Source organism: Xiphias gladius, chromosome 16, assembly GCF_016859285.1.
Source record: "Xiphias gladius isolate SHS-SW01 ecotype Sanya breed wild chromosome 16, ASM1685928v1, whole genome shotgun sequence".
Taxonomy (NCBI): Eukaryota; Metazoa; Chordata; class Actinopteri; order Istiophoriformes; family Xiphiidae; genus Xiphias; species Xiphias gladius.
The window spans coordinates 3,272,712-3,293,891 of record NC_053415.1 but is presented as its reverse complement, the minus strand read 5'-3'; the positions used below and the strand labels follow the sequence as shown (position 1 = coordinate 3,293,891).

The window sequence follows — 21,180 nt, the reverse complement described above, 5'->3', positions numbered from 1 at the left end:
ATGGTTTCTACAGGATGGTTTAAGAACACTTGCGCTTTTTTTTTTTCAAAAAAGGAAGAAAAAAAAATCCATCAAATGTTTCCCTTGTCGCTTCAAAAAGCTTCACAGGTCACTTGATTCCAGCTGGCACTTGAAGTTGATGATTAACTGTTCAGTCACAAGATACTACTTCTAGAAGGCTATTCATCACTCAGGATGGCTGCACATCAGGTCATGCAGCCGACAAGTCCTGTATTCACTGTGAGCACATTTCCTCTTCCAGTCTTGCTCCGCAGTAGTGTTCCATGTTCACATTGGGGGTCTTGTACCACAGGTATGTTACTGCTGCTGATCTGTGTGGTTTAAAAAAAAAAAAAAATTAGACTTAGACCACAATAGAGACTGACAGCCAAGCCGATTTTTTTTTTTCCTGGTTGAATACAAAGTCTAGAAGCAAAGCAGTTAGTTCATAGAAATGGTTTGAAACAGCTGCAACCAAACATGTTAAACCACTGGGCCTGTTGCTCTGTCACTTAGCGTCCGACACTTAGCTGCTGTTTAACTTGCAGGGGTTTAAAATGCAGCTGCGTGCTAAACTGAGCTAGCAGCTAAACCAGATGTATAATGAATTTCAGGGGAACACATCATCGTAACGGTCCCGTGTAATTGTCTGACTTCCATCACTGGTTTAAAAAAAAAAAAAAAAATTTCTACATTGTGCTGTCTGACTAAGCTATATGTTCAATCACCTAACGTTAGAATGACACTGACCTACAGACATAAGTTTAGACAACTTTTTGACATTGATGTAAAAAAAAAAAACCATAGCCTCAATCGATCCTGAGATATACTCCCAGACAAAATAACATTGTATCCTCAACCCTGTCTCCTATTCCTAGTAGCAGAAATCAGCGGGCTTGATTATTTTAGTTGAGAGTACATCCTCTTACATCCTCTTGGTCATGGCCTCGCCCCCACTTGCCTTGATCATTGCAGTTCATGATTTACTTGCTCATGGTCTGCTGCAGCAAGGCTTCTGACAAAAACACTAAACGCAGAGAACATCTCTCTCCATCCCTTTGCTGGATTACACCGACTCCTCATAAAGTTTGCTTCAAGTTTAAGCCTTGAAATTATCCATGGTTGGCTCCATTCGAAGTCTTTAAACACATTCTTCTGCACCAAGGCCCCGCAGCTCTGGCAGCCAAACGCTGTTTAAAGTTCACATCCAGCAGATTTTATAATTTAGGCTTTGTTTCCGATTGTTTTATGTTGACAACTCTAAATAAGCAAATGTGCAAATTGGTTGGCTTGGATTATTTTCAGGTTAGCTATATTTTGAAGTATTTAATATTTGACACACTCGCTGCTTTTACAATATTCTGATATATTAAAGATCCGAATAACACAGTAAACCTCTCTAAAATCTTTCTTCTGCAGTAGGTTTAAGTTAAACCTCAGATACATAGACCTCTAGTGATGTTTAACCGCTTTCTACAGGACACAGAAACTGGAGCTCTGAGACACATGTAGCAGTTGGTTTAAGAGACCACATGATTTTAATCCAGACAACACAGATTTAAACCCATCTTGAACTGCAGCTACACTACTGACAGAGCAACAGTCCCTTCTGTCCGCAGAAAGAAAGTGGGGGAAAAAAACCAAGAAGGACAGTAACATGCAGACCCATGACACAATACACTGTGTTAGTAATGTGACCATGCCACAGCTGACCCCCGTCACAACACAAAGAAGTTAGTGTCGTCGCACTTCACAAGTTCACAAATGGCATGTAGCAGTAAATGTCGGACCTTAGGGGTCCACTCTGGTGGGTGGAGGAGTGGGAGGGACCCCCCAGGGTGCACTGTTAATCTTCTTTCCTAAACCTGTCGGTAAATGAGAAAGAGAGAGCATCCAAGATGGATGACAGTCAGAAACAATTCACGGATATCTCACTGATTTAGATTCTCACAGCTTGAATAACTTTTATCTTACACGGTTCTTCAATAAGAAACTAACAGTTGCATACCATTGGAATTGCAGCAAGGCTCTGTGGTCTCCCAGTTCATGGCCTTCTGGACCGCCTTCTTCCAACGAGCAAAGCGGAACTCGCTCTCTGTGATGACGACAGACACGTAAGTTGAGGTGATACGGAGCCATTTTTTTCCCCAGAAAACTTTTGGAAAGACACTGTTGTGACAGTAATGTCCCCTACGTGGCAGCAGATAAAACGGAGGGAACTACTGCCCTCCGACCTGGCAACATGTCTAAAGTTTGACAGAAGTACTGAGTGTTTTCTTACCGTCAGAGTTGATCTGAGGTTCATATTTCTCCGAAGTTACATGTGGGAGGTGACCGGGGCTCAGGCTCCACACGTCCACTCCCTCTGCTGCCCCCGCTGCCATGGCTGCACCCAGAGCTGTGGTCTCTGACATGGTGGGTTGTACTGGACCGACACGAGACGGAAGAAACACATTTTAAAAAATTAAAAAGCAGGAACAACACCGAGTCCCTATCCATAAAGATTTTAAATATCAAACTGGGCAATTTAATCATTTCATTTACTGAAATGTGAAAATGTTTTCATGTAACAGATAATCAGGGAAGGAAGATGTTCAAATTCCAGTTGGCCTAGATCCCAGAGTTTATGTATTGTTGTTTGGCAGTTAACACAATCTTCCACGTATGAATTGTAAAAGTCATCTAGGATCAGACAAGTATTCTAAAAAACAGAAAGCTGCAGATGGACCTGGTATCCACAAATACAAATAAATGTGACCTTTTAATGTCAGTTCAGTTTCGACTACAGATGTAATGTTCATGGGTACACAGTTAATTACAAAAGTAGGGTAAGAGCACAAATTTACTAGTGTGTACTTAAGTCTCTCTAAGTCAAAGTTGGCTCACGTGTTTGTGTTTTAAATGGGACAAAAGTCAGGGAGGACGGAAAGGTATGAAGTCCATGTTCAGACTCATGTCATTGGTTGTTTATACAGTATTGACAAAACAGATTTCAAAACTTCATAGTTGTTTGAGCTGTTCGAAACTTGTATAGTTACACCCCTCAAAGAAGGGATTTTAATGCAGCTCTGGTTTAAATCAAGTTGTATTTCCTTACATTTTTCTTGTTACAGAATTGTCCAGACATTTTAAAAGACAAACAAATACACACTTGTTTTTGCCTTTTATTTTATCTGTGTTTCATGCCTGCATCTTGGAATTAATGGTGGAACATAAAAATCGTTAAGAAATACATGTATATTCATTGTATGTCTATGTTTCAGAGTATGAGTGCATGCGTGATGCATGCCTTTACAGAGTCTTCTTACCTACGGGTATGCAGAGGATGTCGGCCTGCAGCTGCATCAGTAACCTGTTGGATGTCATGCCTCCATCCACCTGCAGCTGCGTCAGAGGGACACCACTGTCCTGGTTCATCGCATCGAGGATCTGATACACACAAGGTGCTATTCACTTAAACACAAACTGATAATCAGCAAGTACCATTCACACAAAAACTCAACCAGGGTATTTTACACCCTGGTTGCAGGTCATCATGTCAAACAAGCAAAACAACAACATGGGTATAATAAACCTGTAACGTCAGCCCCTTGACAAGCACCCGACCCTCAAGAAGAAGAGAGATCATGTTTAAATAGGGCGAAAAGGAGAAATGAAATGTTGCTCACCTCCCTGGTCTGAAAACAGACGGCCTCCAGAGCAGCAAAAGCCAAGTGGTTCCTGTTAGTGAACTGAGTGAGCCCACAGATGATGCTGGAAGCACAGAGAAAAGGAAGATTATTCAGATGATACCCAGTTGTACTTGTCAATGAAGCCCGATGAAACCAATCACTTAGCTAAACTTCAAGAATGCCTTAAGCACATAAAGACCTGTATATAAAGAGTACGGTCTACACATGCTCTACATGAAAGGTGCCCTGACATAACCTCTGTTATGATTTGGCTCTAAATAAATAAAATTGCATTGAACTGAATTGATGACCAGCAACTTTCTGCGTTTAAACTCAGACAAAACTGAAGTTATTGTACTTGGCCCCCAACACCTCAGAAACACATTATCTAATGATATAGTTACTCTAGATGGCTTTGGCCTGGCCTCCAGCACCAGGAGTCTCAGAGTTCTCTTTGATCCAGGATATGTCCTTCAAATCACACATAAAACAAACGGCAAGGACTGCCTTTTTTCACCTACATAACATTGCAAAAATCAGGGACATTCTCTCTCAAAAAGACACAGAAAGACTAGTCCAAGCTTTTGTTACTTCTAAGCTGTAATTCCTTATTATCAGGCTGCCCCAACAAATCTTTAAATACTCTTCAGTTGATCCAGAATGCTGCAGCGCGAGTACTGACAGGAACTAGGAAAAGAGATCATGTTTCTCCAGTGTTAGCTTCTCTGCATCGGCTCCCTGTAAAATCCAGAATAGAATTTTAAATCCTCCTCCTCACCTACAAAGTCCTTAATGGTCAGGCACCATCATATCTTAAAGAGCTCATACTATCCTATTACCCCAGTAGAACACTGTGCTCCCAGAATGAAGGCTTGCTTGTGGTTCCTAGAGTCTCCAAAAGTAGAATGGCCTAGACTGCCGGGGGACTTCCCATGATGCACCAAGCTCTTCCCTCCTCCTCTTCCTCTCCCTCTGCACGCATCCATATCCCATCAATGCTTGTTACTGACTTGACTTCTTCTCTCTCCCGTAGTTTTGTTCTTTGTCATCTCTCTCCTCTCTCTTCCTGTCGCTTTCTGCAGGTATATCTGCCCCTGGTGCTGCAGAGTCTGGATCTGTGACTGCCAACCACCTACTGCCCCCAAGATCCTGCTGAACACCCACTGCTTCAATTATTATGATTATGATTATTATATTTACTTTTATTAGTACTATTATTCACCCTATTATTATAATGATTAGTTTTATTATTAGTCTCATTATTATTATACATCTTTATGTTATACCTTTACCGTGCTACAGTCCCCCTCCCCCTCAACCCAGCCAGTCGGGGGAGACGGCCGCCCACCATGAGCCGGGTTCTGTTCAAGGTTTCTACCTGTTAAAAGGGAGTTTTTCCTTGTTGCTGTCTCCAAGTGCTTGGTCATGGGGGAACGTTGGGTCTCTGTAGATATAACTATAAAGGGACCTGCTCTATATAAAAGTGCCCTGAGATAAACTCTGTTATGATTTGGCACTATAGAAATAAAATTGAATTGAATTGAATAAATTAAAATTAATCATACAAACTGCAATACTGTTTGTAAAACAATTTTTCTGAACAACAGTTATGTCAACTAATAAGCATTTTCATGCTTTAACTTCACTGACGTATCTTTGAGGAAGAAACTAAGATTCTAGAAACGTCCGAGAATCAAGATCTGTCCTTTTCTCCTCATTGCAGGGTCAAATAACAATTGACAGCACAGAAGTGTTTTAACAGCTGATGGTCTCACCCTCTTGCACTGGGCTCCCAGTAGGGGGCATACAGGCCAGAAAAGGCCGGCACAAAGTAACAGCCGTATGACGTGCCTGCTGCAGCAGCTAGTTTCTCTGAAATGAGAAGATGACAAAGGTCAGAAGAGAGAGTGGTTATTCAAAAACAAATATTTGTTTTCTCTATAATTATATACATCACAGAGTAATTTAGTTGCTACAGTGAGATTTTAAAGAATCCCACTCCAGAAAAGTGACTATTTGTTTAAGCAATTAGTCATGAATTTCACATAAGATCAGGTAAGATGCTACAGTGTAAGTACCAATCTCTGAGGAGGATTTCACAATGCCCATGTTGTCCTTCAGCCACCGTACCACTGCCCCGGCGATGGCCACGGAACCCTGGGAGGAGGAAAGAAAAAACACCGGACCCAGATCACATCCAAGGGCCAGCCAGGTAGCACCGTGGAGGACTATACTGCAATGTGGATGTGAATTTAGGAACAAAATCTGGTTCAAAATGAGAAGGACTAATGAAAGCTCTCACACACCTCCAGTGCGTAGCAGGCAGGTTCATCTTTTCCTAGTTTATATGCAATTGTGGTCAGCAGGCCATGGTCTGACATAACAGGCTAAGACAATCAGAAGAAACAACAGAACAGAGGACATGAATGTATTTTTAAATTTTATATTTATGCAATATTTTTCTTGGGCACACTATCTTACCTTGGTCCCTGTATTTCTAAGCAGGAAGCAACCTGTCCCATACCTTTACATAACAAGAATAGAAAAAAGAGTGAGACAGATTGGAGACCCATGACTGAATAATTGATGACACACAGAAAAAACATCACTCCCTTATAACTAATTGTCTTATGTTTTAATGATGGAGATAATCACATTTATCCAGTAATTTATGCCTGACATGCTTCTGAAGTTGATTGCGTTCCCATTTTCCACAAATAACAGCTTTTAGCTATCTTTTTTTCTGTAAAACTCCCTTTACCATCTGTACACTCAGGATTCAATCGTGTTTCTCGCCGATTTTGGCAACTTGAAGTTTTCTCAGAGAATGTGCTGATGTGGCTGCGGCCCTCTGGACTGACTGTGCTCGGTTTTTGTTCTAAATGATTTAACTTGACTATAAAGTTTTATTTCTTCTCAAAATACACACAATTTACAAGACTGAGTTAATTCCCTTGTCTTGAAATTAGAGGAAGATTTTGATGCACATTGTTAAGATGATATCAACTTGAAAAAGCATAATAGCTAATGAAGCTATTTAGAATCAGTTTAGCGTAGCATTTTTTTTTTTTAATTGAAAATTTCTTATATATATAAAAAAAATAAAAGTGTTTGCCTTATGCCATGAATGCAGAGTAACATATGATGTAATCTAACGACATGTGGCGGCTCTTGGAGCAGGATTTTTCTTCCAGTGAAAATGGTTGGCAACACTGATCAGGTTTTACATGCATCAAACTGTCTTTAATGTTGTGTAATGCTGGCAACTCGGCTGGCCTAAGCTGCCATCTTGTATCCATTCCACCACATACACAGCACAACAAAATGCACTATTGTAGCATGCTTACTGCAGCAAAGAAGTAGAACAAAGAAAATGGCAGATGGCTTACGTGTTTTTGGCCTGGCCTTCCTTGAAGCACATCTGACCAACTAGAGCAGCTGACTGGTCACCAAGACACTGAAAGTCACAATGTCGCTGTTACAGGGCTGTACAGTTTGACCATCCATGTTTGCAATTACACAAGCCCACAAAACATCTAGTGTCTCACGCACACAAACAAACAAATTAAGCTTTTTTCTGAAACTAGAGCCCCACCAATACAACAATTTTGAGAGGATGCCAATATTTTTCAATTTGAAAATCCACAGTACTCTATAAAACAGTATTCTGTGTATACACAGTATTTTATTTATTTATTTTTTAACAAACATTTTGGAAAAAATTTTATAAAACAAATTGTATCAGCAACTATAAACAAATACTACAAAGATCTATGACAATAGAATGCAACTATATAGAAATACAGCCAATAAAAGGAAAAATTCTCAACTATACTAAGCTTTATTAATAGTAAATATTAAATGTAGTAGTGTGTGGTGAGCATTAAATTACTTTCACCTTTGCAGTGTACAAATGCCTAAAGATCTGTACTTCTTATTTATAGCCTGACGTATGCATTGATACAATACATGTACAGACAGGCCCATAAGTATTTGGACAGTGACAATTTTCATAAATTTGTTTCTATTCACCACCACAATGGATTTTAAACAAAGTCATCAACATATTAATGAAGTGTAGACTTTCAGCTTTAATTCAAGGAGTTGAACAAAGATATTGCGTAATTGCTCAACAGTAATTGGACAAACCAACATAATTATAAATATAAGGATTATTTTAATAATTGGATGAAAATCCTTTGCAGTCAGTGACTGCCTGAAGTCTGGACCCCATGGACATCACCAAAGGCTGAGTTTCCTCCCTTGAGATGCCAGGCCTTTACTGCAGCCACCTTCAGTTGTTGCTTGTTTGTAGGTCTTGCTGCTTGAGTTTTATCTTCAGTAAGTGAGAAGCTGCTCAGTTAGGTTGAGGTCAGGTGACTGACTTGGCCATCGAAGAATATTCAATTTCTTTGCCTTGAGAGGCTCTTGGGTTGCTTTCACAGTATGTTGTGGGTCATTATCCATATGTACTTTGAAGCACCGTCCCATCAGTTTTGCAGCATTTGGCTGAATCTGAGCAGATAGTAAAGCCCTGTACACTTCAGAATTCATCCTGCTACTTCTATTAGCAGTCACATCATCAGTGACCCTATTTCACTGGTAGCCATACATGCCCATGCCATACCACTGCCTCTACCATGTTTGACAGATGATGTGGTTGCTATGGAACATGAGCCGTTCCTTCCCTTCTCCGTACTCTTCTCTTCTCATCATTCTGGTACAAGTTCACCTTGGTTTCATCTGTCCAAAGAATCTTGTTCCAGAATTGGGCAGGTGTTTTTAGAGGTTTTCTGTCAAAGTCTAATCTGGCCTCTCTGTTCTTGAGTGTTACCAGTGGTCTGCTCCTTGTGGTAAACCCCTCTGTATTTACATTCATGAAGGCATCTACTGATTGTAAACTTTGACAATGATACGCCTACCATCTCCAGAGTGTTCATGACCTGGCTAGATGTTGTGAAGGGGTTTTTCTTAACCGAGGAAAGAATTCTGCATCCATCCACTATAGTTGTCTTCAGTGGTCTTCCAGGCCATTTGGTTTTGCTGAGCTCACCAGTGCATTCATCCTTTTTTTAAAGAATGTAACTAATTGTTGATTTGGCCACTCCTAAAGTTTCTGCGATCTGTCTGATAGGTTTGTTTTGTTTTTCAGCTTAGTGATGGCCTCCATCATTTGCATCAACACCTGAGAGTTCCTATGAACAGCTACCAAAATGCAAATTCTACATTTAGAATCAATCCCAGACCTTTAATCTGCTTAATTTGTCATGAAATAATGAGGGAACAGGCCACACCTGATTGTCAGTCAATTGTCCAATTACTTTTGAGCCACTGAAAATGAAGGACTATGTAATAAAATGGCTGTAATTCCTAAACGGTAAACGTGATATTTTTGTTAACCCCCCTTAATTAAAGCTGAAAGTCTCGTCTTTAATCACATCTTGATGGCTTCGTTTCAAATCCACTGATGTGGTGTACAGAGGCAAAATTATGGTACTTTCCAAATACTTACGTAACTATCTGAATATCTGTCATAAGCTAATATCAGCCAGGCCAAAGTATTGGTGGGGCTCTAGAGGAAAATCTGTCCTTCAAACATGTTTGGAGGAAAGCCACATGTAAAATAAACTACAGCACAGCAAAAGTCTCACCACTACGCAAAGACAGATGCTACTGTTCCAACAAAGTTACATTACATGCAAAAGCCCTTACCCCAGAGATTGGAACTCCTGCTAGAGAGCTGGATTTCTGGTTTAAAGACAGAAACAGACGTGTTTAGATTTTGTATAAATAACTGCAGGATATTACTGAATGTTTTGTGTCTTTACTGTAAACTACAGTAAAGACTAAGTGTGTTTCCAGCTAAAACATTTGGATCAAGAAGGTTCATTGTCACACTTGGGTAATGATAGGCCTCAACAGGACATATTGCTATTGTATGGAATCAAACGTGACCGTTGCGTTACACCTGTGTGTAGCTAATATTTAATAATCCAATATAAACAACATTAACTAATTTATTATAATAGGATACATTAACAGAACGGCCTTTTTTATGTGACAGTCGTCAACATAAAATTAATTTATTCCTCTAACATTAACAATGTTGAAGAAGTGCTGCTAAATAATTGAGTCACTGTAGGAATCTCAGCCAACAACTAATGAGTCAATCCATTATCGATGCAAATTTACAACTTAATGTAATTAACCCACATCATGGGGATTTACAGTGCATAAACAGGAAGACAGTCATCAAAGTCAGTTCAGGGCATTTTTATTACCTAATGGGGAACTGATTACGTTATTATGTATAACATAATATACACCACTGGGTGCTCACAGATTATGATGTGAAAGTTAAACACCAACACTGCAGAAAGCACTGTTCGATTTCATGTGTCTCTATTTGATCGTATTTGACAATTTCAGATTGAATTTGAACATTTGGGGCTCTACCACTAAAATGTGCTGTTGCAAACATCAAGATAATACTGCACAGTAAAGCAAGAGTAGCAACAGCCAAACAACTTATATCCTTTCTTATGAGGGTATTTCCTCTAGCATTATTTATTCATTTAATTTAAGTGACAGAAAGGTTGTTGCAGTTCGTAAGGAACTTGTTTTTTCCAAATAGACAAGCTGCCTTTAAAAGGTACAGTAGATATGGAATATGTGGGTAGTGTCTTCCGTACACTAAAAACAACTCATATTCTAAGGCAAAAAAAAAATCTGATCCATAAACTGAGGAAAATAAACATAGCTGCCGTTTTGCCGATCTCTGGACTGCAGGCCAAGGTGCATGTTGCGTAAAAAAGGTTTACCACCACCTACCTTGTTGTGGTCAAAAGATAAGACATTAGCACAGACAAACAAAGACAAAGACATGATAACAGAACCAGTATATTCCTGAGCTGACATTTTCTAATTCAGCGAGCCAGATGGCTCATCTACTAGCACAGCCTCTGTATCAGGGTGAAACCACAATAAGGAGTTTTACATAATCCTTTCTGACAACTTTCATAGCAATCCATAAATCCAGACTTACCAAACAGTGCAATGTACGCTCAAAGAAAATTTAAACTCACACTCTATGCAGCATGTGGAATAATGGTAAGCAGCAAATATTTTTGTATTATGCAAACATAACGTGTAGAGCATGAGCATACAACTGTGGAAAGTACAGTGTTACTCCTAACCCCCCCCCCCAAAAAAAAAAGATCATTACCATGGCTATTTGTAAATGTTGCCTGATTCTTCTATGATTCTTCATAATTCTTCATTATTTAAGAAAAAAAAAAACCCTCTTAATGAAACTGTCTTTTCAGTTTAAACCAACCTGCCCAGCAGAAAGTAGTTCAGAAGTTAAGCCAAAAGTACAATAATATTTTAACTGGAAATTCTTTGCTACTCCATCTATTATCATTACATTATCTGCTATTCTGATGAAATACACACTGCATTTTATCAAGTTATATGGCCATTACAGAGATTAAAATATCTCAGGAGACCATTCACTATAACATTTTATGACTATCATTAGCCTGAATTCAGATTTACAGCTCTTGAACTCTTTGATGAGGTCTGACAGGTATGTCAGATCCATCTCAAAACACAAACAATATCACAGAAATGGAACAGACACAGTACATATGAAAACATGCATGCACACATAAGAAGAGCAAACTCTGGTTATCAGAGCTTACCATCCAGCCATAGATTTCAGAGGAGCTTCTGACTCTGGGGAGGATTTCCATGGGGATATCAAAGTACCTAGAAGCAGCACAGCAATCGGTCACAATAATGCAGATTTTCTAACGTACAAATCCCGATGTGAGTCTACTGTATACATGCAGTCAACAATTGGCAGCTACAAGACACACCAGATTGGAAAAGTGAGTGTTTTAATTGCACTACTATACACTGTAATATATATACACTGTCCAAAAGCAGTCTGCGTTTGGACAGTGATTTGAAGATTTAATATTGGAAATGAAACCGGGACTAATTTAAAGGATTTTCAGCATGGATGTACTGTAGCATCACCAGCAGTTTAAAGCTCAAAGTCTTTAAATTAACCAGTGGGATTTTTTTGCTAAGAGAAAGTTATATATACAATCAGTATTTCATACTGAAACCCACTGTGTGTCTGTACAGCTGTTCACATGCTCTTCAAATGCTTCATAGTGTATGTTTAAATGTATTTGTTTACCTGCACAGTTCAGGATCCCAGTCCATGGTGTGAATGTTGAAGAGCATTGTACGACTGGCGTTAGAAACATCTGTACAGTGGATGCCTCCATTCCTGCCCCCCGTCATGCACTGAGGAAAAAACAAAACAAAACAATGGACTGTGTTTCACACACTGGAAATGAAAGAGCTGCACTGTTGCAGGGTTTAAACGATCTTACCCAGATGATCCAGGAGTCCACCGTGCCGAACATGGCTCGCTCACTCAGTACTGCCTGTCGCACTTCATCCACGTTGTCCAGAAGCCAACGCAGCTTCACCGCACTGAAGTAGGTGCTGATTGGAAGGCCTGTCTTGTGCTGCAGAGACGAGGACAGCGGAAACACCGATTAGAGGGTTTGTTCTACTTTAAAGTTACCTCGATATTCCAAGACCTTTGCGAATAACATATTAATTTAGAAAAAAAGGATTCCATTCAGTGATACACATCATCTGTACCTGCCTATCCTTTTTGTGTTAGTGGACTTTTATAAACACTGATGCCTGAATCAAAATCTGACAGAATTAAAACGAAACAAATAAACAAAAAAACAAATGTGGGGATTTCTTTTCCATCATCTCTCACCTTGAGATGGTTCTTGTTTCGGCCCGGAGCTTTGTTGATGAGCCTCTCCACTGTTGACTGTGTGCGCAGGTCCAACCAAACTACAGACATAGCAGAGAACAAAGGCTTACATGTAGGAACATAAAACACCTAGGTTAGTGTTGTTACAAGAATCTGAAATTTCTTTATCACTCCAATCCAAAAACAAAAGAATAACCACCGATGCTCAACACTTTCCCCTAATGTCTGTATGCAACCCTCAAACATTTCAGCAGACTTTAAAATTAGCCTCAGGATTGAACTCAAGATTTTGCTCAGACAATTTCATAGAGCTATTTTAGTGACTTCCATTCTTTGAGACCTGAAGCAACTGAAAAACAAAACAAAAAAAACCCCAAAAAAATCATTAACAATTATCTTATAGGGTATTACATCTCAACACCAAAGCTGCAGGCTTTAGAGCTTGGTTTTTCAGTAGCGCCGGCTCTACAGAGAGTCAGCTAGACACCCACACCTAGATTGATTAAGCCAGTGATCTGAGGATACACCTGGAGCAGGAAGACACACCAGGGATGGGATGAAAAGGCAACATGCCCGTTAGCAGCAGCAACAGAAATATACGAATTATTCTGGGGTTATTTTATAAGCCACACTAGTCAGTCTGTTGGTCACCTGATCAGTCCACCACTTTAGTCCAGACTGAAATATCTCAACAACTATTGGATGGATTGCCACGAAATTCTGCGTTCCGCCTTTGGTGATGCCCTGACTTTTCCACTACTGCCATCATGAGGTTGTCATTTGTGGTTCACAGTAAGCTGTCTCGACAACCTTTGGATGAACTGCCTTGAAATTGGGGTTTTAACAATTATTTTCATTATCGATTAATCAGTTATTCATTTTTTCAATCAATCGCTTATTCTAAAAATAAATTAATAAACAAATTAATTAATTAAAAAAATTGTTCAGTTTGGTTTGTCTGGAACACACCAGGGAATAGACCCTGTCGATTACTGTTTTGATTTCTGCTTTTAATTGCCGGCAGAGTAGGCACAGAAAGTGCACTGCTGCCTCAAGCCAGTTAAAAACAACAATATAGTTGGTCTCTTCAAACAGAAATGATGTACTTGTTTATTTTCATATAGAGCAGGGAGGTGAGATCCAATCACAAGTGGTCGCTCGAGACACATGTTGATATGCACTCTAACGCCAGGTGCGAGCAGGGCCTAAGAGGCACTCCTAACTGCTTGCAGACAAACTAGTTTATCAAGCGGAAGGTCTGGGGGTATGAATGAAAGCCCGTCTTCTCTGTTACTACAACACAAGGCTTGAGTGGGCGGTAACTGCATGTGCTCAGCCCCTACACTGAGTCACTGCCACATGGGATGGTGGGTGGTGGGGCAGGGACAAATGTGACACAAGATACTACAACCTAGTCATGCACTGTGCTGTTCCCCAGATGACGTAATCTTCTCATTGCTCGGTTCAAGAAGTTAAGAAGAAGTATGGAGTGGTATGTCTGACTCTTTACAAGGTTGTACGTGAAGAAGCTGTAGAGAATCTTCACACTTACAACCACTGGTTGAATTAAGGGAAATGTATGTCTATGTGACAGTTAAATTGTTTCCTTTATCATTTACACAACTTCTTCTATTTTTTAGGTCATTTTGGCATTGATACTGATATCTTTAATCATGTGAAGTACTTTGTTACAATGTGTGTCTGAAGGTTCTTAATTGTGATTATTAAATAATAATATAAATTGAAATAAGACATATTTGGCTGTACTACTTGGTCATTCGGATGTATAATGCACGCACCAATGGCATTGTAGAGTGGCTCTCCAGTCTCTTTGTCCCACACCAGGGTCGTCTCTCTCTGATTGGTCACTCCCACCGCTGAGAAAACAACAACATACATGTCAATAAAACCCCCACTCCCACCCATTCCACTCTGTTAGGTGTGGTTCTCTCATCCAGCTACAGGTGTAGGTGTGGTTAATACGCATCCACCCACAGTTAGGCATTCAATCCCACGGATCAGCGTGTGTACGAGGAGTGTCCCACCTTTTATGTTGGAGACGTCAATGTTGAGTTGACAGAGTTTCTCACAAGTCCTCTCCATGCACTCATAGACAGACTGCATTATCTCCTTGGGGTCTTCCTCCACCCAGCTGATTGAAACGCATGTACAGGCATGTAAACACACAAAACCCCTCATGTGTGCACAGACACAAACACATTTCAGTTTCAGTAGAGGAAATTTTTATGATAGTTCTTTTCTGAGAATTTAAGTTGGGTAAAGTAAGTGAATTTAAGTAAACAGCAGCTCCTCTGGATGATTTGTCATGAGCTAAATGATCACTTGGGAGTTTCAGGGCATGTGCACTGAGGCAGAAATATTCAAAATTTACACCTAGCTAAGGTTTCTATAGCAAAACACAGAGCAAAAAATTTGATTTTTTTTTTTTTTTTTTCCAAGATCAGTGAATACTTCAGATAACTACAGATTTTCCCTGATGTTTTTGTTTGTGAGCACGTAAAGAGAGTTGCGTTTGCTTGCTTGTAATTTATTTTACTAAAAAGGCGTGTATGCTCTGAGATATATGGCTAGAATTTCTGTAGTTCTTAACAGTGTATGCTTCTGTGATTAATTTGCTTGGTTATTTTTTCTCAGGCTAGTGTTCGTGTTTACATGTGCTCTTACTTAATCTTCTTTTTAAATGTGTTTTATGTTGATGTTTAGTTTTTTATTAAGGCAATTCCCTTTATTCTCTCCTGTGGGAGACAATAAAAGTAACCTTGTACCTTGAATTTGCTGAATTGTAGGTAAGAAAATAAATTAGTTCTTCCTTATGTTTACCCGGTTACTAAAGTTGTAATTTAACTGCAGTGTAGACTAATCTCTGACTTTTATTTGACATGGATAACATAATTCGGTCTAAGGTCCAGCTCTTATTTTATTGTACGCACAAAAGCTGAGTTGTTTGATTGATATTCAGATGTTATTGTCAACTGGTTGATGAACACCCTTTACAAAGTACCAGAGGCCATAAATTCGGTGCAACCTATTGTAGTCCAGGTCAGAAACACCCTACACAGTGTAAATAACAGCTTAAATTAAGCAACCTACAAATTCAAGGTTACTTTTATTGTCTCCCACAGGGGAGAATTAAGGGAATTGCCTTAATAAGAAACTAAACATCAACACACACACGCGCACATGCGCACACGCACACACACTTTCTGTACAACCAACTATATAAGGGGAATTTGGTTTCTTAGCTGTCCAGTGTCTAAGAATGTTGTACTATAATGAAGGTAAAGGAACTCACCCCTCCTTGGGGAAACTCTGGTTGATTTCCACTTGATGGTGACTGATCAGTTTGGCTGTTTTTGCGTTGAACACCTATGGAGAAACAGTTCATCAGAGGCCGGGAATAGAAATAACAAAGGATACACAGCAAGGACAGTGGCAGAAATGCATGCGAGGAAGGTAGCTCTAACAAGGAAAAAAATCTGTGTAAGACAACACATAATTTGGCACAACATCGGAGTGGAGTGGTGAGGGGGCATTTAATTTTTCCACTGCTATCTTGTGACACAGCACACAGTGGGGAGTCACATGAAAAACATGGCAGAGAGTGGAAAGACAACAATCCTCACTGGCTGGATTTCATCCTGCACCTGGGATGAACGTCACCCCAGGGTGCTGCTAAGGACAGCAGAAATAAACCATGGCTTCCTATTACAGAGCAGGAAGGAATTAACATGAAGCAACATATCTGTTGTAGCCTACAGTCAGACAGATGTCAGCATTTGTTCTAATTAAGCAACAGGATGAACCTCTCCTTAGCACTACCCTACTACACTGTACAGTACAGGCCACAATTCAGCTACAGACAATGCTCAAATTGCTAGGTTAAATAATTTCAACACAGCATATACTGCACTAGGAAAAACTGGGAAGCATTAACCTCAAAGGACACACGACCGACAAGCAGTTTTCAAAAACACTGCAACCTAGAACTCTTTATACTCTCTGATTCTCTTAAAAAGCCAGCTTGGAAGATTGAGCAGACATGGATATACGAGGGCAACAAGCAGACCCCTTTGACCCCAAACGAAGAGGTTACATTCTGTTAAAGTTACACACTTGCACAGCAGGCAGGAACTTCCTCACTCCATCATACGGACAGGCATAAACCCCTAAAAGTTAACTGAGAATAAAAATCATGTGTCATCATAGCCAGTGTTATCAACCCCTCATGAGTTTCATTATGATCATTGTCAAGTTTTGTCACTCACCCTAACTGTACGGCGTGGCATTTTGCTTGTGGTGCTTAACACACCAAGACCTACATTCTGAAAAACTGCAACTCTTTCAAAATTTAATGACTCCAGATCTTTCACAGACCTCATTCTGAACAGTTTCCCTGACAAACCATCCTTCTATTTTGGCACAGAACGCAGATCTCCACACATCAGCAAATGATTGGAAAACTATCTGAATAGGCAGAGTGCCGAGATGGAAGGCAAAAGGTTTCACTTTAATTTCCATCAACTGTCTCAGGTCAGAAACGCATACTTCTCTGCTCGTGGAAAGGGACAAATCAAAACCAAGGACCACACAGTTTACTGACATCACAGTACAGGATTCCTCCTTTAAAATTCAGACAGTTACATTTCATGACAGACAGCAGGTCTGTGTGTGTTAGAGAGAGGTGGACACAATAAACTCACTCATGACATAAACTCATGACACTATTAAATATTTACAGCATAGAAAGTATAGAAAAAATTAGGGAAGGTGAACAGTCATTTGGTTGCAAAACAGCTTATGTTGAGCATTTATTTTAACACAAAAAACGGCTTAATCATCATCATCATCATCTATGACAAGAGACACGTTCGTGTTTGTCACTTGGGCGTTGGAATGAAACTCAAAAACAGCCCTCAAGGTTAAAGTTTAACTTCTGGTCAGCGTTAACTTTTCTGTGCTTGACCTAAGTGTCATCAGATGAATTTCAGCCGGGGGGGGGGGGGGACAAAAATGGTCAAAGGCACTTTGGAAAGATCTGGTCGATAATTAAGAAAACAGCCCGAGCAAAGTAATGGCACCTAGTTGTTGTGGACGTCCATAATTTTTGACCACACAGATTCAAAATATATTCCAGCATACAGAAACAGATTGAGTTGCAGATGGAAAATACGCATTGTGTATTTCTCAGCTGATTAAGGTTCAAAATTAAAGCTTATTCTTTCGGCTATGCATTACTTACAAACAATACTGTTTGTAAGTAATAATATTTAGTTGTTCTCAAGTGTTAGTCCTTGTAATATGGCCATGTCAGTCAATTTAAAAGCAAAAGCATGTTTCAATCTGGTGTTTTGAATTTTGGATGAGACACCAGCATACAATGACTCCCTGTTGTCTAAGCTAATCAAATGAAAATAGCTGATATATTTTGCAAATACCTTTACCAGATCTACTGAGGTATTCAAAAACCCGTCTGGCTATTCTTTGGAAACTGAACAACAAGCAGAGCTCCACACCGCTGTACTCTGTGCCAAGACCCTTCCAGCTGACCTACTTGAGGAAGCCCAACTTAAATCACAATGGATCAGTGACCAGGATTCGCTTTTTGCTCAGCGACAAAAAGCAAACAACAAACAGAAAAATCAAATGGATTTCCACATGGCAGAAAGATAACTTTCAAGGTATGCACACAGGTAAAACTAGAGAAGGCATGGGATGACATTATGGAGATGAGGCTCTTTGCTGGTGAGCGGTATGACTTAAAGAAAACAATGGAGAATTTCAATAAACTGGAATTAAGTTAATTTGCTTTAAAGGGGTTACTTAGGTTTTGCAAACATTTTTCAACAAATATCTGGCTATCGTCCAATATTTCTTTCCGTGTAACACAAAAACGTTGTCTGGCATTTCAATAATCCTTTCAGTGTTTGTAAACATTACCCAGGTGACTAGCATTTCAACACAACTGCTAATCCCTTCATCACCACCGCATTGCATTTCTGTTATCTTTACCCATACTTTAGCTGATTTACTGAGTTGCTGTGACGAGGAAGTGGGGAATTTCATGTTTTGCAGCATACAAAAAGTATCGTCGTCCTGCATCTCTTAATCAAACTTGTAAGTCAAACCTAAATGTCACTTCATGTATTTAGTGTTTGATATCTTGAATGTCACAAACGTTACACTATATACCGAATACAGATAACAACAACCAATTTGCCTTGTATTGTCTTTTTACAGTAAAACAATATTTTCATTAAATGAACTGAGAGTTTTCAAAGGGAATTCTTTTGAAAGCGCCATTTTTAAATAGTTTAATCTGTGTTAATTGAATCACCTTTTTCATTGCTATTTGTATAACCTTAAGGAAATAATACAATTCCGCTTTTTGAAATTTACAGTTAGGTTGACAGCATCACTTGATAATGACCATTTTGTTTCCTAATGCAGTGATGGTTACAATTGAATTAAGAATATACAGAGCAGGCCTGCCACATGATGCAGTAAGTGACTTGACAGCGCTGGTGTCTCTTGGATAACACTGAAACTGTGTAAATAGAGTCAAAGCTGACACGATACTGTACTGTCTGCTGTGGAGACAGGCTGCCCTCGTGCAATGTGCTCATTTGCCAATAGGGGCTCACTCACGGAAGGGGGTTCCTAGGTTTACAACTTAATTCGCCCAGGAAAAGTCTTTTATGTGTAGTTTAAGAGAAGAAGCACGAAAGCTAATGACTGAAACAGAAGGACAATACAGCATAGGTATAGAGGGAGTTACTTTCGCTTACTTTTTTTTCCCCATTCGAAAGCTTCTTCATTATCAGCCATGTGGGGAAACTAAAGCGCAGATGTTGTCTGAATAACGACCGTTCAATGTGTGTGACATGTTCGTTCACAGTTAGCCGACTCTACCACGTCACTCACCAGAAACCTCGTCGAGCTCGTGCCCTGGTCAATCGCAGCAACCAGCGGATCCATCCTTGTATTTTTCTTTCCCTCGTAGACGTTATAACACTGAAAACAAGACGTTCAACGCTACCGGCTGCTGGCTGCGCTCCCCGGTACTACTGTTTTTGCGTCTTCTTTTCTTTCTAAAACCAGCCACGACTCCTCGTGAGGGTTAGGTCGACAGGGAGTGCAAAAACCCCGTCTCGATAATGGGAGCGACGTACCGGAACCGGCCCCATGCTGATCGCACGATTGGCTGCTGGTCAGAAGGCGTCGGCCGCGCTCTGTCCAATCGGGTTCGGGGGCACGTTCTCACAGGGGTCGGAGTGCCTGTGGCCGGAGGGAGGAGAATCCACCCTCTCTAGCGGTCTCTTGCTTCAGCTGGAAACCGGGGCATGGGGACTTGAATGTGTGATGTCACCGGCCCACATTCACAGGTTCACGCGCTTCATTAATACAGAGGAGTTGCCGAGTCCCTGTAAGTTCAAAGTCTTAGGTGGTTGAAGGGTATTCAGATCCCACTCAGAGGCTTCTTTTTCAGTGTGCACAGCCTCTCCAGCACATCTCTGAAGCTTTAATTCATTTTGTTACAAGATAAATCCCCCCTCTCCCGTCAGCTGTTTTCCATATTTCTCATGTTCACTAGGTTCATTTGAAGATTTCCTGAAATTATATAAGCTCTGCTCTAAAAGTCCAAAAGTGCTCTTTGGAACCTTCCTCTAGTATGAACTTCCAATGTTATAGTTAAAAAATAAAAAATAAAAATTGATCCAGTTCTTTGAAAGTATTTTACAAGGTATTTATAAAACTAATTATTTGGGATATTTTAAAATTTCACAGAGATTATCCAAAGAATCAAAATGATCTTTTAACCTATGTTCAACAGTTAGTTTCAGCCAGCTGTTTGTGTGAGCTACAGATAAGAAAAAGCAGTCATCTGCTCAGCTTGCTAAATCCATGGTGACACAATCACCATAGATTGTGTCACTCTGTATTGAAATTTGATTGCTGATGATTTTTTTTTAAAACTACATTCACTGAAGTCATGAAATGTATTTTACTGTAAAGAAGGCATGTCCGTGAAACTTTTTTGGTCCAACCAGTCACTATGTATTCATTTTGTGGTCTTTAAGGGTATGCTGAAAATGGGACCTGCATGGCCCCCCCCGAAATCAGGTTTCTCCACATTTATTCAAAAAGTCCCAGCAGGGGGTTTGTATTGGTTCACTACAGTGTCACTCAAATTGTTACCATTCCTTGCCTTAGCATCACTGTGCGTGTTCCTTGTCAACCAATCACTGAAAATGTTTAGGATTTGAGAGGAAGAAAGCAGATCAAACAGGCTACAGAGTTTGTGCTTCTGCCTCAGGAGGGTCAAGTATGAAGAAATCCACAATGAAAAAAAGTGTATGACACTAAAGTCTGGATTTAGGCTTGCATTCCAAAGTGGCCCCACTGTGTGAGAATTAAAGTGCAATTATCCCAGAAATGTAAACGGAAGAAAACAAAGTTCAGGAAGAGTAGGTTTAGCTTCACCCATTTAAACTAGGCTGTGCATTTTCCAGATCAGATTGTCCAGCCATACAATATTTCTACCCACACTGAGTCTTTGCATCTGTAATTCCTGCTCTTTAGGACAGAAGGGACCTTTTGCAACTCAGACACTTTGACATGGCACAGACAGAAAAGCACTGGTCTAAATAATACTATGAATGATGCAAAAATTCCATT

The 21,180-nt window shown here is 39.9% G+C and overlaps 1 protein-coding gene across 2 annotated transcripts; it reads right to left on the bottom strand.

Annotated features, from left to right (window-relative positions):
* Nucleotides 1-48: 48 nt before the first annotated feature.
* Nucleotides 49-19,702, bottom strand: LOC120801276 (glycerol kinase-like). 2 transcript variants are annotated; one of them, XM_040148051.1, is made up of 20 exons: nt 19,426-19,701; nt 15,797-15,870; nt 14,529-14,635; nt 14,283-14,360; nt 12,484-12,563; nt 12,080-12,217; nt 11,881-11,990; nt 11,375-11,441; nt 9,384-9,419; nt 7,061-7,128; nt 6,153-6,195; nt 5,978-6,058; nt 5,750-5,828; nt 5,447-5,543; nt 3,669-3,753; nt 3,309-3,429; nt 2,282-2,425; nt 2,009-2,095; nt 1,791-1,865; nt 49-332 (listed from the first exon to the last, which is right to left on the bottom strand). In XM_040148051.1, exons 1-19 carry the CDS (start codon nt 19,477-19,479, stop codon nt 1,792-1,794), a joined length of 1,623 nt encoding a protein of 540 aa, XP_040003985.1. In that variant the 5' UTR covers nt 19,480-19,701; the 3' UTR covers nt 49-332; nt 1,791. The 2 variants fall into 2 exon arrangements, with proteins under 2 accessions (XP_040003985.1, XP_040003986.1); XM_040148052.1 differs by lacking the exon at nt 1,791-1,865 and having other exon boundaries at nt 19,426-19,702.
* Nucleotides 19,703-21,180: the final 1,478 nt, after the last annotated feature.